Here is a 16,946-nt window from a genome sequence, read left to right as displayed (position 1 = left end):
TGATGGTGATTAATTAACCAAACAAATCATGACAACCGCCCCTTTTAATGTCATTTATAAGTTGTGCAACTCAACAAAAAAAACTTGTTCAATCACTTCAACACAGAATCTTGGTTATATCACCATATGATAAAACCATTTGAAAATTAAAGGGAAATTGAACTGAAATTATTTGATTCAAGGTTTTGGTTTTTGTTTTGATTCAGATAAGTAGTTAGAAAGTAGTAGCTCAAGCTGGTGCTTGAGCTACATGTCCAGGGCCATAGACTGATGTCCAGTGGGCCGTGCCATTTAATGATCATTTTCCTCCAACACTGCCACCTCCACAACTTGGAGGTGGCAGCCCATTGATACGTTTAAAATGTAGACAACAAAGTAGACGCGATCAGAAGTCTTGTCATTTTGGATTTCATTTCATTTTTTTAGCCCGCTGCATACTTTATTCACACATTTTGCTCAGTAGAAATTCAAGTAAAGTACAGTACTGCGATGCAAGCGATTTTTTCCCCCTCACTCACCTCCTTCTCAGATTTCTTGGACTCTAGTAGAGGGTGCCAATGTGCGATGGGCTTTCGAGGGTAGGCCAACATTTCGTTCCAGTGGTCCCTTCCCAGCCCCTCCGCGTTGCATCCCACCCGCATGACGCCGATGATCTCGTTGTGACCGACCCTGCGGAGCGCAGGCGTGTGCAATGTGAATTTGCTCAAAACATCAACTCATTCATGGTTCTGATGACTGTCGTACTCAACGGATCCGGGCCACATTATCAAGAGACAAACATCAGAAATGAAAAGTTCTGTTATGTGTCATGGCTGACCGGACGTTAACGTGATAATTAGCACACAAAAGTAACATCTTTTGCTTTTCTTCATCATTTTCCTTAACTTTTGACTCCACCACCATCCCCAAAATCTCTCCCAAAGGGAACATGCGCCCCCACGAATCAAATTGCGTAGAGAGTCAATCGGTAAAAGGTACATGGCTAGCCGCCGGCAACGGAATGTGAGCCATAAATATGATGTGAAAAAGCTCCTCTCATTGTCTGCGCGGTCCCTTACTTTTGAAAAATCATTGAATTCAAATGGCTGTGTTTTCTTACTTACAAGTCGTAATCCATGACAGAAACGTGAAGGCTGACGTGGTCCATGCTATCGGGCGGGATGTCAAAGATGATGGCCTCGTTGTAGGTGGGATTGAGAGTGTTCTTTTTGATGCTGGTCTTCTTCTTCTTAAGACGTCGCCCGTCACATATGAGTGACACTTTGACGTACGGATCTGGATAGGAGAAGGGTGACAAAATGGATTGAAGTCATGGGGGGACACTACTATTTCCGATGTTCTGTTGGCTTTCAAAGGACGGGTTGGCTAAATGATGAGGGCAAATTAGACTTGCGCGTTCAAAGAACATAAAACAATACTTTTAGCGGTTGATTTAGTGATTGATATGGAAATCAATCCACTGTGAGACTAATAAAGGCAAATCCAATCCAAATATGAACGGATGGATGAATGCATTTTAAATTCCTGTTCCCAACTCAAACATGCAGCACACCGTCATTGAAATAGTTTGCATTCAAGCACTCCATATGCTGGATTCTGATTTTCTTCATGGGTGACCCAATAAATATGTCATCCATCCATCTATGCATTTTCTGAGACGCTTTATCCTGACAAGGCTTCCTTCCGGCTGTGCTGAAGCATATCCCAGCTGTCTTTGGGCAGTGGGCGGGGGGCACCCTGAACCGGTTGCCAGCTAATCGCCCGGCAGACGGAGACAAACAACCATCTGCACTTTGCAATCAAGCAAATACAATTCATGTTACTATATGAGGAAGTGCAGTAATGTATACACAGTATGTAGGTTATGCATGAAAGCCTAATTAAAATAATAAAAGAATAAAAGTCTTGGGACGAACATTTTGGCTCACGTTGAATGTCACTCCTCATCACGGGAAAAATATGTCACAAGAAATCCCCAATATGGCTGAACTGTGGCATTTAAAGCTAAATAAAGGTCACATTTCACACGATCGGTCCTGCAAGGCAATCAGGGGATGGCAGGTGCTTATTAAAGAAAACAAACAGAAACAATAGCTTGATATTATACACCTTGCCTGTGAATAATTGTTAGAATAAACAGAGAGAAGTCTTGCCAGGCACCTGTGTGTGTATGATCTGAGACAACAGTACACGTACACACACACACACACACAGTCTTGTGAGGATTTATCAAAAATGTCCCCACTGCGTAAGGCATAAAATCATAGTGGTCCTCACAAAAGTAGTCATCAAAGCACACACACACACACACACACACACACACACACACACACACACACACACACACACACACACACACACACACACACACACACACACACACACACACACACACACACACACACACACACACACACACACACACACACACCTGAATATCCAGTGATGTCCATGGCTTTGAGGTTTCTGCACTTGATGACAGTCAGTGTGAGTCTTCCAGCAGTCGGCAGGTAACAGAGTGAAAACATGATCTCCCCAAGGTCGACGCTCTCCTGAGGAAGGACACACACACACAGACACACGTACGCACACACACGCACACGCACACACAATCCACAGCCCAATCACTGGCAGGTTTCATGAAATGAGATATCCGGAAAATTGCTTGAAACAATTATCCTACAAGCCAAATCAAGTTTTGCCTTATTTAATGTAGTATTTTATGAGACATTGTAATTTCCTTTTCTGTTGATTTGCTTTTGGTTACAATTCTCGGTTTGTTTCTCATTTGAATATGAATGCGTGAGGCAAGAGCAGTAATTGTGAACATTGATTCTTTGAGAGTTTTCATTCAGATGAATTACAAATTTCTTCTTGAAATTGAGAGGAAAGAAAAGAAAATGGTGATATGGCCTTTCTCTGGGAAGGTGCGAGTGTGCCAAAAAGCAGGTGCACGTCATCTGTACACTCACAGGTAATCGTCCGACATGCATGTCTTCCTGTGACGTGGGGAAGAATTTATTTTGAAAGGTGTGAATGTCGAGCTGTGATGTGAGAGCACAGCCGTCAAGCGTTGGAAAAGCATCGAGTGACACTGATTGGTTGCGGAGGAAGTGACATCGTTGAATGTGTCATAAACTTTTGATTGCCAGTATTTGATCCAAACAGCTTGAGCTTTTTCTTTTGCAATATTGCGATAGGTTTTCATCGATGGACCACTCCTGTACGACTGAGAGCTTCCACAGACGCATTGTCTACTTAGCTGAACAATGCGTTTTGGCAGTCCTCTTCTGCGTGCGGTCTTGCTATTTTGAGATCAAACGTGGAATTGCACTGGCAGAAACGTTCAACGCACATTTGGTCTGAGTGTAGAATTTGACCGCTCTCAAACAGTCACGTACGTTCATACATTCGTCTTCCTGACCGCTTTATCCTCACGAGTCGCACGGGTTGCTTAAGCCTATCCCAGCCGTTTTCGGGCATTAGGCGGGGGACGCCCTGCACCGGTAGCCATTCGCGGGGCCACTCGCAACTCTGGACAATTTAGAGTGTTCAGTCAGTATGTCATGCATGTTTTTGGAATGTGGGAGGGAACCGGAGGATCTGGAGAAAACCCACGCGGAAAACATGCAACCTCCACACAGGGAGGCCAGAGCGAGATTTGAACTCACGACCTCCGCACTGTGAAGCCAGCATGCTAAGCACTCGCTACCGGGCCACGCAGGATAGACAATGGAAAGAATGGAATCACTTAAAGAGAGCTCAAAAACGGCACCGCGTTCTTACGCTTGTCGCGTAGTCGATATCTCTCCACAAATGTGTTTCTCGGGATAGATCCGACGTCTCAAAAAGGTTGTCCGTCACCACCTCGCCAATCATGTCATGTCGTGAAAACCTGTCAAAGTCGAAAACGCTCATGTGCAGCTTCCTGGTCGCCAGCTCGTCGTAAGGCACGGGGAAGCGGAAGCTTTCACTGAAGGTGGGGTTGAGGGTCTTCCGGTGGACACGTGTTTGGAACTTCTTGCGGTCGGGCAGCAAGTAGATCTTGACGTAAGGGTCGGAGGTTCCGCACAAGTCTTTGGCGGGAAGGTCCACCGCCCTGATGATGTTGACGAGCAGGGCCTCGTTGTCATAGTCATACTTGAGAGAGAAGTGAATCCTGCCACAGTTTTTGCCGCCGCCGTTCTTGGAGGAATCCGCCGAGGAATCGCACGTTTTCTGCTGGTAGAGCTCTGGTTGGATACGGCCGATGCTTGTGGATTTTTCCTCTTTATCCAACATGTAGTCGTTCCCCAGGTCTAGACTGCCCACCTGCATCTGCCGCGGAAGGTGCCTTTTGAAGGAATTGTGCCTGCAGAAGGCCAAGCAACACACACAAAATCCAGGGAATGAGGAATGGAAAGTGACAAATGAATTACACAAGTCAATGTTCGATAGCAAATTAAAATGTTTGCTGGAATGCAAGGGTGTCAAACGCATTATTTTCCGCCCGCCTCATCGTCGTTACGGTGTCCTCTCGGAGGCCGTTATGAATTTGGGGAAACCAGAAGAATGTTTCATCCACTCCACATATTACATACAGAGCGCGCAACAAATGAATGAAGTTTTCCAATTTGAAGTCAAAAATAATGACTGTTATTGTGGGTTGCATGGGGCACTTTGAAATTTTGGCTCGGACTTGAGCAAGCATCACGGAACTTGACATGCCTGATTTGCTTTCGCAGGCCAAATAAAATGACGTGGCGGGTTAAAGCTGATTGACTGCTGGAATGTATGATGTGATGCCCCGCCCCACTTGCGACCTCACCGTCAGCTAAAACGAAAAAATCAAATTCAGGGACAAATAAGAGTTTCGGTTCAAGTTCTGATGAATTCGTCGATTTGTTGTGTCCTCCAAAGAGTTTTCTTCACTCTAGGACAAGACGATCCCGCGAATGAATGTTTAAACGTAACCAAATCACATTGATCAAGTCAAAGTTGAATGAATAGGGCTCCCAGCTAATCAGCGATGACAAAGTGACACATAACATGCTCGTTGTAGTGCTGCATGCATGAGTCATTGCGAAGTGCCTGATGAGTTGTTGGATTGAAGCCCCCGCGGGAGCGCTCTCCTGCTTTAATTCAAGGACAAAAGGGATTTCAAGGATGCCGGCTTGACGACGAGCATGCCGGAAACATGCATCAAGGCATTTTTGCCTCCTCAGGAGAAGGCTCGCGATGAAGTCGTCACATGTAATTAACTTCAGTGTAATGACCGACAAGAAGATGCAAATGCCTTCGAGGTCGCTGACTTGTTATGTCACATGTTCCAAACAACTCCAATTTTGTCTTAAAACGATTTGATCTTTGCGGTGAAATGTACATTTCTCCACTGCGAGACTAATAAAGGCAAATGCAATCCAATCTTAATATCTTAGAGTAAAGAGACGCAGCACCAAGTGTGAAATGATTCTGCTCACCGAAAAAAGTGATAGATAGACCAGGGCGCCACAATTCAAGGGAAATCTCACTCTCTCTTTCATTATTTTAGAAGTATTTTTCAAATGATGTGCCAGTGCTTCTTACATTTCAAACCACTCACCATATAAAGGCGGCAGGAAAAGCAAAAAAATGCTATCTTAAGAGTGTCCACTTGGAAGGGAAGAAAGAAAGAAAAGCAAGCAGGAGCTAACAACTTTCACAAAATAAAAAAAAACATTTTACAGAGACAACATCAACACCACCAAGTAACATTTGGGCTGATTGCGGGAGGTGATTTGGTTTTCAATGTTTCATTTTAGTTGTAATGAATTTTTGCTTTGAGTGTAACTTCAAGGCTGACTGTAGGAATCTTGCCTCGCAGAGTTGATCCCGTATTCAGAATCAGAATCCTCTTTATTGGCCAAGTGTGTAGAACAGGGGAATAGCTGGAAAAGGTGGTGGGCAGGGTGTGGATGGTCCTGTAGGATTTACCACGCATGCCCTTGTCTTGATTCTTGCAGTGTGCAAGAATTCTTTTCCTTTGGGGATCCAATTGGCCACGTAGGCCATGTCACCAGATTACAATAAATACACGATGATGTTGCAATCCAAACACTAGATAGCAGGAACCACTCATCCTCAAGACTTTGGAGACACCTTACGGCTCCGGATCTCCCACCCTTGTTTGAGCAGCTCTGAGTAATTGATCAGAGGCACGAGTCCGCACCCAAACATGCGCGCGCACGCACACGCGCGTCATGACTAACCGTGTGGAGGAAGCCGGTTCAGTCGTTTGCCTCTGCATGCGCTGCGTGCGGCGCAGGAAGTGCTCCCTCATGGAGAGTTGAACATCAGTAGGGATGTCGGGAGATGTATGACTTATCTTCACCGCTGCCTCCAGGAAGCCCATCGGGCCCATGTGGTCCTTCACTTTCTCTGTTGCCATGGTAACCACCGGCTGCTGCTGCTGCTGCTGCTGCTGTTGTTTTTGGGGATCTGGAGGTGACGGCGGTGGCGCTGGGCGAGGCAGCTGAAGCGGGCGGTGCTCCGGGCTCGGGGACGGAGCGAGGAAGCCGGCTTTGCTCCGTCCAGGCGGACCGCACCACTTCCAGGAGCCAAAGGCGAGCAGGCCCAGCGCAACTAAGCCACACAGCACAAACACACCGAGCAGCAGGCCAAAAGTAGCATCTGGTGGCGAGCCGTGGCGTCCCCGTCCCGGAACACAATATGGCCAAGCAGATGGCAGTGATGAGTGTCATGAGACAAAAAGAGACATTCTGTTAGGTCAATATTTTTCTGCACATAAACAAACCTGCATTTCACATCCGCAGACTTCATTCAATGAAATATGTCAAGAGTTTGTCCTTAATTGGCCGGGGAAACTTTGCTTTGCAAAAAGCTCAGTTAAGAACCATAATGGCTCACTCGTTTCCTGCAAGTTGAGCTGTGAGGCACTGTGATGTCATTTTCAGTCGACAGCAAGTACCTCAAGAGAGAGGAGCGCCTTTGATTTATGGCAAATGGTGCAAGCGGGGACCCGGTAGGAGAGATCAACGTGTTGCTTTGTGTTACAATCAGGGTTTAAAATGGCCAAACAGATGAAAGAACCTGGGCCTTCGGGTTGAGTTTGAATGCACTTGGAGTCGCACACCAAAGACTTGGTCACAGGCCAACGAGGCTGACTGGCAAGATGCGTGAAGCCTGAGGGAGAACAGGCAAAGCACCTTGTTTGTTGAGTCCGTATAATCAGATTTCTGCATCCGATACCTGGAACGTTCCCCATTCGCCCAAGCCTGAATTCAATTCTCCACATTTTGCAGCAGTGTTCTTTTCCACACACTGCGTTGACTCTCATTTATCTACCATAGCTGAGTGCTGCTCTCAGAAGACTCCAGTCTCCATGTAATAGTGCACCGATAGCAGGAAGCCGCTTTGGGGCACATTGAATTAGCTTTTTTTCCCCACCAAATGTTTACTGAGCAAAATCTTCCCCGGTGGAAGACAAATAGAATATGCTGGGACCTGCAGGCAGAGATGAGTTCATCTCAGATTGTTTTTCCGTTTTATTAATAGAGGAGAGCAGATTGCTTGCTTTTGGTTTACATAATCTACATTTGCTAAGCTATTTAATCTTGAAACTCGCACAAGTGACGGAACAAGAGTGGATAATTTACATCCTTTGAGTCGATGTAGGCGTCAAACGCAGTCGAGTGAATATCACAGGCTAATCGATCTTTATGGGGAAAAAAAGAAAATGTGACATCTACAAGGACCGAAACAGATTGTTCTCGCTCCTCAGACAGCTTTCTAGTTTCAAACTGAATTGACTGCTCTTCTTAAAATGAGCCCTTCCTTGCACGAAGATTTCTGCTCTTGCTGAACTCAGATCTCACCTGTCTTACAACAGCTTGAACGCGTCACGTGAACTATCACATGACGCTCCACTCAAACTAAAGCTGAGCCAGCATTGTGAACGCAACGAGAGAAAAAAATACAGTCGGCATACCTGGGGTGGGTCTCTTGATATAGTGTGCACAGGACTGCCGAATGGTGCAAAATTTGGCACACTTACTTGGCAATACCAGGAATTATGAAAATGTTCAAAAAAACAATTCACAGTTGAGATTGGAACATTGAGATCTGCAGCGGAGACTGAAGCAAATCTGATTTTATGTCTTGACAAATGAAGAGGCATCTTGAAATACATGTGACTTGCTTGATCTCAGAAAGAAATTCTTCTATCTTAGTCACGGTAGGCAAGGTCAATTCTTGTCTTCAAGAATGATCATATCTCATGATCATATCACGAGAAATAAAAAAGGTCAGGTTGTGAAGATATATTTCCTTTTCCAGCGTTCAAATGACATGGTTCACTCATTCACTGCCTGATAATGTGCAAAAATGTGTCCGCTCCAGTGGCAGCTTTTTGTCATTTTCACTCAAATTACAGGACCCACAAAATATTGAGTTTTAGGACGACATAAACATTCAATGCAGTCGAAGAAACCTTAGACTCTCTTCTTTCATCAGAAAAAAATGAGTTAATTCCAAAGTTATATGGGTCTGGAGTCATGTGAGCTTGAAATGGGGGCGGCTGTACACAAGGCAAATGCTGCCCCCTCGTGGGAGGGAAAAAAAACATTGCCTGAGGTCTGACCAGTACTTTATCACCCTCCCAAGAGGTGAAAATCCATCTTTCAATCCAAGACGGTTGTGAACCTCCTTCTAAACACAAATTAGATGGATGCCCCAGTATCAATCTGTCAGATTGTTAACACACTTTGTCACTTAATTATCAATGAAAACCAGATTGCTCTTTTCCTGTTGGGGAAGTAATCCAATTTGTGTCCAAGCAGGGTCGTCACGATCCTCAATAGAACGATAGATGAAGATAGATAGACTCATTTTGCGTTGCCAGGGAGCAGTTTAAGATCATCTGGTCCCAAATTAGGTGCATGGAGCAAGGTTAGATGGACTACTTGACAGTTTTGTATGAAATGTCACGACGAGCATTACGTCTTCATGTTGATGCCTATAATGTCTGAAAACACAAGTTTTTCAAGTTTACATGGAACCTTCTGAAGACACCAAAGAAGAATGCCCCTTTTTTCCCCAAAGAGGACCTGAAACCAATACATTGTTTATACAGTAGGTGTCAATCTTGTGATCAAAGCCAAAAGTGCATTATTTCCACATTTCAATGAAATGTTCATCTGTAAACTTTTCTCGGGGCTGTCGGTGCCCCGTCAGGCTCGGCGCGAAAAGGTTAATGAGCGAACAATTGCGCCACCACACCTCCGCGCACTCGTCAATCAGGCGTGGAAGCGAAAGCGGCGTTTCCCATAATGACGACGGAAATAGAAGCGTGCCAGCTGAAAAGCAGCTAATGACTTTAGCGCTGCAAAGAAAGAACAGAGTCGTAAGACATGGGCAGGCGTGACCAAGCGCCCAATAGGAAGTGACGATAAGAGAGCCGTCGGTCAGGCATTCCTCTTCAGGCATACGGCTAATGAAGCGAAGCGTATGATTCCCGCCGGACCGGACACGAGCTCTCCAGACAGCGTGAGAATGGAGCCACCTGCGGCATTTTTAGCTGCGCTATTAATGATTACACGCCGCGCTTCTGCAGGAGAGGACTACCGTTGGCCCGCAGTCCATCAGCGGCCTCTTTCTAGGGTGCCTTCTTGCTGAGAAACACTTCCCGCAATCAATACTGCCGAAGCGAAATCAATCGGGCCGCAAAAGCTCCTTCGGGCGGCTGTTTGCTCTGCGGCAAAGGGCAGACAAGTGAGCGGCGCTGTTGAAACTGGGTTTTCGCCCGGACGACTTGCACACGGGCCACAGATCAACACCATCCCTTTCCGACGACCGAGGATGGATGGGTGGATAATAATAAAATGGGTATAAAAGGAATTCTACAAATGAAAATTGCTTGTCAACTTGAAGGCCCACAAAATCCACTACATGACAAACAAAAAAGAAGATTACACAACGAGGAACATTTTTACGAGAGCAAAAAACACAATAAACTCACAAGGCGACCCGGAAGAGCTCTGACAAAACAGATTGAGGGCTTCCATCGCAGACATTTGTGATCTTTTGCCAAACCATCTCCATGTTTCACCCTCTCATACTACTTGAAATGTATCATGTGTGTGTGTGTTTTTGTTCTGAGTGGATTTTCCCGACGCTTCTGCGCTTGTTGCAGAGGGAGGATTGACATACCGCGACACAGGAAATGGCCGACGCGGCAGCATTTATCACGGAATGGGATTTGTAGCTCAACGTTAATTTGTCAAAACGGTTTGGCCTACGTGCACGGGAAACTTGTCTTCCCTGGATGCATTCTCTGAGGGCGGGCATAATTCCCACTAAGCTTGATGCGGGCATCTCAGCCATTTCTGGAGAGTTTATTCTGTGGTGTCTTTTTCCTCTAAATCCCATAATCCCACCCCCCTACACATCCTCAAATCCTAAAGCTTCAGCATTTTGAGAGGAGGTGGATAGATTGCAAAAGGGTTGTGTGTGTGTGTGTGAAACCAGAAAGGAAAGGACATGAGGTAAACATGACTCAAGTGGGAGTAGCGCTTTGTCCTACTTTGAATATTTTGAAGGCTTCTTTCCCATTTCACTGTAGACATTTCATGAATCAATGAGTGTACCTCCCCACAACCTGCCCATAAATAAATAAATAAATGATTTTTTTAAAAAACGGTGTACCCCTGTGAAAAATATGCTTTTAAAGACGCTATGAATCTTAAATGAAAGTGTATAAATGTCTTTTTTGTGCTTCTGATGTTGTTTTGACACACAGAAGAAAAAAATCAGAAATAGCTGGTATTATCAGATTATAGTTATACGGTTATTTTTTTTTACACAATTATTTTCTACTGCAAGTCAAAGGTCACTCCACATCCGCTTTCTAATGGATTTATCATTGGCCAATTGAGTCAAATGGGAAATGGAACAATTAACCGGAGTCTCTATTGGAAGGCTTGCAGTCTGCCTATACTTGCAAGGGGAAAAAATAGTGACATTATTTGAAAATATGTTCATGGCACATAACAAGCTCGTCCCCCGTGCTCAAACATTAGGAGCATTTTAATCACGGACATTGTTGTTACTGTCTTAGATTTAATGTCAGCATCCAGACCACTTCTTTTTACTTCCGTCTCAACGGCTGTCATTGTGATCCCTACCAAGTCAATTCTTGGGCCATTATTAGGTACTATGTGTGAAAAAGTGTTCTTAATTTGAGCAATATTCTTACTCTTACTTTTTGGCAGCTTTTGGCCACCATTTAAAAAGAAACATTTTTAAGATCATGATTTGAGAATCACTTGTGAAATGTGTTTCAAGAATTAATAAACAAACAAAAAAACACCATAAAGTGTGACTTTGAAACGCCATTTGTATGCGAGAGTCCAATTGAAATCCTTGTTGGATGACTTCCAAGCCTCCGTGCACCATCCTGTCACATTAATTCACCGTCGTAACGTCTCAACGGCTCTTGGAAGTCGCTGTTGAAATGCAATAAATATACACAATCGCCCTCTTGAGGGAACGATGTATTGTCTTGGTCCGGTGTCATCTAAACTGGAGTGATTTGAACGCTACCAAATGTATTGACGGCTCGGCGATTTCTTGTTCAGCGGTTGACAAGACTTCAAGCATATTTATTTTTGCAGTCTATGTGTGAGGCGGGGGGGTGGAGTATTACACTATTATTTTAAGCCGTAATACATATCATAGGCATTGGTGAAAAGTCTTCATTCTCGTGAAAAGACATTCAGTACAGTATTGCTCAACAGCGTAGGAAAGAAACATCCTGATATAATAAGAACAATCATCTAAAAAGTAGCAAAGGGCCCACCGCAGGACAGGACAGGACAGGAATGAATGTGATTTCATTTTTGCAGAGGACATGCCGGTGCTTTTATAGAATGAGTCATTGCGGTTTGTTCAAGCTTTCGGATCTGAATGATTAACAATATTGCAATCCATTCCTAAGAGCTCCGACCAATAGTGTCAGAGCAGCACAGCACAGCGCCATGCCATCCAAGAATAATAAAGATGGACTTTATTGATGCGGCCTGCGTTTGCTGCATGGCTACTTTTATTTGAACAAGCAACAACAACAGGTACGACTCCCGCTTATTTACAGTCCTTCTGAATTTCTTTCCCGAGGTTTTGAAAAAAGATTTTCTACATCCATTACAAATGCCATGCAGTTGAATCTGCCCGCTAGCTGATGTTCCGCAAGCTTCAAGTGTCGCATCATTGTGACAAATTAATAAGACTGCTAGTTTGCCTGTCAAGTAGATTGCAGGCAAAGGAGCGATGCTGATTGAGGGAGAAGGGGGGACTTTATCTACTTAACATTTTACTATCGCTCCAAAAAACTGAATTGTGGGCAGGGGGACTTATTCTAGGAATATTTGAACACAGGATGATACGGTGACTAAATCTGCTTCATATTTCTGAGTTTCGGGGTGAGAAGATCAGCTAGGGCTATAACGCTTATTCCGAAGTGGTGTTTAATTCTTTTTGTGTCACGGGCTCAAGTCCCGCTCTTTACCTTTTGACACAGCGATTGAGGAAGGCAAATACATTCCTCGTCTATGTGAAGTGTCAGTGGAAGCAGAGATGCTACGTGAGCTAAATGACTGAACACAGCAACATTTCAACAGGTTGATTGATGGGAAGAAAAACAAACACGGTGGAAACTCAAAATTGATGGATTGGCAGGATAAGTGGAGTAAAACGCTGACATAACTATGGAACCATCCATTTAATGTGCCGTTTATCCTTAGGAGTCTACCCTAGCTGACATGCAAACAACCCAAAAGAATATTTTAGACATGCCTTTGAGAAAATGCTTCCATCGAGCCCAATGATGGAAATGTGGTTTGATAGGATGGCATTGTTGCAATCTCCGCCATTTTATTTATAACCTAAAGCCAATTATCCACCTCATGCAGAAAATCCACGGGATCCCTTTTGATTTCGAGCTGATAAAGCAAACCCGTTTGGGAGAAAATCAGATTGAAATCATCACGTCACCAAGTAAGAAACATAAGCAGGAAGCTTCAAAGAGAAACGCTGCATATTTGCCACAATATGTGTCTTTTCCATCGATTCCAACACAATCTTGTTATGAAGCATAAAAAACAATTCTCCAAGCTTTGACTCGACCTTCGGCCCTTGAGGCTACCAACGATGATGGGAAACAACAAGTCAGTATGAAGAAATGATGCATCCATCACTTTGATCCTGTTACATCACGCGTCGGCTGACATTTGGGACATGCCTTTGAAAACGCTCAGAGCCTCAGCATACAGCTGTAAATATATATATATATATATATATATATATATATATATATATATATATATATATATATATATATATGGTCGAAAGGGTGTCAGTGACTATTGCTAGAATTATAAACGTGCCAAAAGCTGGGCCTGATTCCACTCTGCTCATTTTGATCCGACGCATATCGATCAGTTATTGATGCTGCAGTCAAGTAAGTAAGTGGAATATAATTCTACAAACTAGGAATGGTCATTAAATGGCGTATGCTCAGGGTTTAGATAATAAACAATCACGGCTCATGTGAAGTTTGCAAGCGCAGCCCAGAATACTTCAGATGCCATTTTCAGTCAACAGCGAGGGACAAAATGGTGTTTTAAAGGTGGAAATTCTTTGTGAAAAAAAATGAGGCCATCACATTCATTGAAGAGAAAACATGTTCTTTTCACTGCTAAAATGTACTGGTTGTGAGACATCTCAAGAAAAACAGCCAATCAGAGACAAAACGCTCGATTGATGATGTGCAAATCATTTAACCAGGACTGTTGAGCACGTTTCTATCGCAAAGCATGCACAGTGGGCACATCCCCGCAGCCTTGTGCTTACTGTATCTGTCAGCGTAGCTTTGCTGAAACTTGCCATCTTTTCTGGTGTATAAGGTGCACCCAAAAGCCTTGATTTTCTTCAATTGATGAGCGTGCGCCTTATACCTGAAGTCATATTGAGCCACAACAGGTGTCGCAACGACTCTCAGCAGCCACCCACTCAATTTCCCCCTGGAGAAGAAGTAGTGCGTAACCCCAGCGCCTTATAATGTGGTGTGCCTTATATTTGGAAAACCTTTTTCATTCTTTGGAAATTTCGGGATTATTGAGGAAACGGAGTCGCTGGGTGCTGACAGTAGTTGTGAGACCTGTTGTGGCTCAATATTACTTCACATATTAGGCGCACCTGCGTATAAGGCCCACGCACGGTCATCTTTTGAAGAAATTGAAGGCTTTTGGATGTGCCTTACACACAGGAAAATACTGTCTATGGATCTGATGTTATCTTGAGTGGCTTTCACTCAAGCACTAGAACAAACTTCCTGAGAGTACCTTTCCTGTGCCTTGCATGGAAACTGTAATGCAGAAAAAAAACTTTCTGCAATACCAGATGTAGAGTTTTCTATAAAACGGACAAAACAGCGAAATGGAATAGCATCGGGATGTTTTGATCTCTTTGTGGATGAAATGTTCAGGTTGCAGTCAGAAGCGGCGCCTGAGCCTTCGGTGAATAAAAGCTTTGGAGTGTCAGTTCTTTCTCTCTCCAGCAATTTTGGATACCTTGATGCGTGTTGACCAGAGTGGAGCCCCCTATTGCACCGGAAGTATTTCATCTATTGAACATGAGCTTCCTGTGACAAGAGAGATCATTGCTGATATCACGCCGGCCTTCGTTTACAAGGCCAATACAGCGCTATTGATTGGGGCAAAAGGGCTCTGACAATCCACTCCAATTTTGTTTGGTATCGACGCCCACTGTGCCTGCAAGAGGTTGGGAAGGGAAGGCAGAGGGCAGGCTCAGCATTATCGCACCGATCTGGACACAAAGCCGCTGCCACATATTCCAGCGTAGCTTCGACGAGTGACATTTCAACAAAAAGGTGTCACACGGCAGGCGACACAAATCGCTGTATCCGCACACAAAGAAATCACGCAACCCTTCGCGGCAGGACTCCTTGCACGCCATCATGTCAACACTTGCGCACACGTGCACGATCGCGTGTTCTTTCCCAACCTGGAACTGTACACGCAATCGCACACGCGAATCACAACCAAGTCCACGGCAATCTAGGAAGGGCCGCTCGGGGCCAGAGAGAAGGGATCTGTTTACAGTCAGTCCGGTTAAGTTCTCCCTAAGGACTCAGGCTCATGATTAGCCATCCTAATGTGGCAGCAACAAAGAAGAAGAGAGTAGGACAACAATGGATTGTCTTTCTTCTTGACCATGTATTAAAACCACAAAACACGCTTTTGGTGATTGAGAAAGTTTGGCCTTTGTTGTCGGAGTTACATCCGACTCATGACATTATTGCTGAGAAGAAAAACATCAAATGTGGCCACAGGGTCAGCAAAAGGTCCCGTCATTTTGGCAAAGATAGCAGTCAGCGGAAAATAGCACTGCATGTGAATACATTTTAAGCCTTACGGGGGAAGAAATGTACAAGTACTCTACGGGCAAAATGGTGGCATTAAATTGTACACTTACTTCAGCACCCCTAAGCCCCAATAGTCACGTCACTTTCCAATGTAACCGACTAAAGCAGAATGACAGGCTTTTGGTGTCACGCGTGCAGCTTTCAGTGTTGTTGTATAAATCAGCTTTGTAAAATCCCATCGAAAAAAAAACAAGCCTTTTCCCAAGGTTATTGATTTTGCCACATTCAAAATGTTCACTTTGGAGAACTACAGGGAAGTTGCGTAAAAGGTAGTGAGATTTTGATTCTTTTGTTGTCCTTCCCGATTGCTGACAAAAGTAATGCACCACCCTCAAAAAAACAGTAAAATAAAGACAGCCAAACGGAACTTCTTGGTGATTGCTTTCACTAGTCGAGGATGACGGAAAGGAAGAAAGGCGCGAATGAGTGCCGTGAGGGACATTTCTTTTTTCTTTTTTGCCTTCTGTCATCACAGCTTGGCTCATTATCGAACAACAAGCGTCTCAAAGGTGCCAACCTGTGTCACAATGACACTTTTCCCTCCCTATTATAAGCCCGCCCCTCGGCTCTGGCCTTTCATCAAAGCGTCAGGACAAGGAGCACAGAGGAAGAGCACGAGAAGTGAAAAGTGACAGAAAAGGAATCAAAGAGCCTGACTAGACAGATTTTTGCGCTATGCAGCAGGACCTCAGCCTTGAAGATGAATGAGTTAAATCACTGATAAAAGCTGGAAGATGACCAAGAGACAATTTTACAAGGAAGACAGCCGAGCGAGCGAGCGAGCGAGCGAGATGGGAAAGCTCATCAAATATTAACACGGCGCTCCAGCAATGAATTTGTCTCGTGCAAAACAAGGAAGCCGCTTGCTTTCTATGCAAAAGTAAGATGCTTTGTCCACAACAACGTGGAAGCCACAAGATGAGACAACGCAACTCCCGCTACCTGTTTCGGAGCACCCCGGCAGCAAAGCCACAATCACTCATCAACAAAGAAGATGAAAGAAAGACACCCAAGGCTCCGCGCCGTACTCACCCGTCAAAGTTCTTTTCCTTTCTGGATAACCACACCCGCTTACTTTTCCTTCTGCCTCTCTTTAGCTCCCCCCCCCCCCCCCCCAACCAATAACACCACCACCACCACTCTGCTCGCTCTCTCTTTTGTCGATGCGCTCCCTCTCCCGAGCGCGCACATTGCGAGCCTTGCATGCACCACACGGGATGCTCCTTTTGGTTTCTATGGCAGCGGGATGCTGCGGTGTAAAATGGGGCTGGGGGTGCAGGTCAGATCAGACCAATGAGACTGAGCATGCGGTGTTGGGTAGCGGGAGTAAAAAAAAGGTGAGTGACAATGCAGCAAAGCTGCATACGTTTGAGCTGCGTGAATAGCAATGATGTGGTTATGGCTTTCTCAAGAATATCAAAGCAGGTAAGTGAATGATCCGATACGTCCCAAGAGTTGTTTCACGGTCGAC

The 16,946-nt window shown here is 44.6% G+C and overlaps 1 protein-coding gene across 1 annotated transcript in view; it reads right to left on the bottom strand.

Annotated features, from left to right (window-relative positions):
- The window catches only part of syt6a (synaptotagmin VIa), a 36,032-nt gene that overhangs the window by 3,798 nt on the left and 15,288 nt on the right, over window positions 1-16,946 (bottom strand). The window contains exons 2-6 of the mRNA XM_089015198.1: window positions 6,228-6,648; window positions 3,787-4,351; window positions 2,432-2,552; window positions 1,104-1,275; window positions 519-669 (exon numbers count right to left, since the gene is read on the bottom strand). Of these exons, the coding sequence (XP_088871324.1) occupies window positions 519-669; window positions 1,104-1,275; window positions 2,432-2,552; window positions 3,787-4,351; window positions 6,228-6,648 (1,430 nt within the window). The remainder of the gene's footprint in view (window positions 1-518; window positions 670-1,103; window positions 1,276-2,431; window positions 2,553-3,786; window positions 4,352-6,227; window positions 6,649-16,946) is intronic.

The sequence above is a fragment of the Hippocampus bargibanti genome, linkage group LG01 (genome assembly GCF_051943395.1).
Source record: "Hippocampus bargibanti isolate YZ-2025 linkage group LG01, ASM5194339v1, whole genome shotgun sequence".
Taxonomy (NCBI): Eukaryota; Metazoa; Chordata; class Actinopteri; order Syngnathiformes; family Syngnathidae; genus Hippocampus; species Hippocampus bargibanti.
Note: the sequence above shows the minus strand (reverse complement) of the source record. Positions and strands in the feature narration are given on the sequence as shown.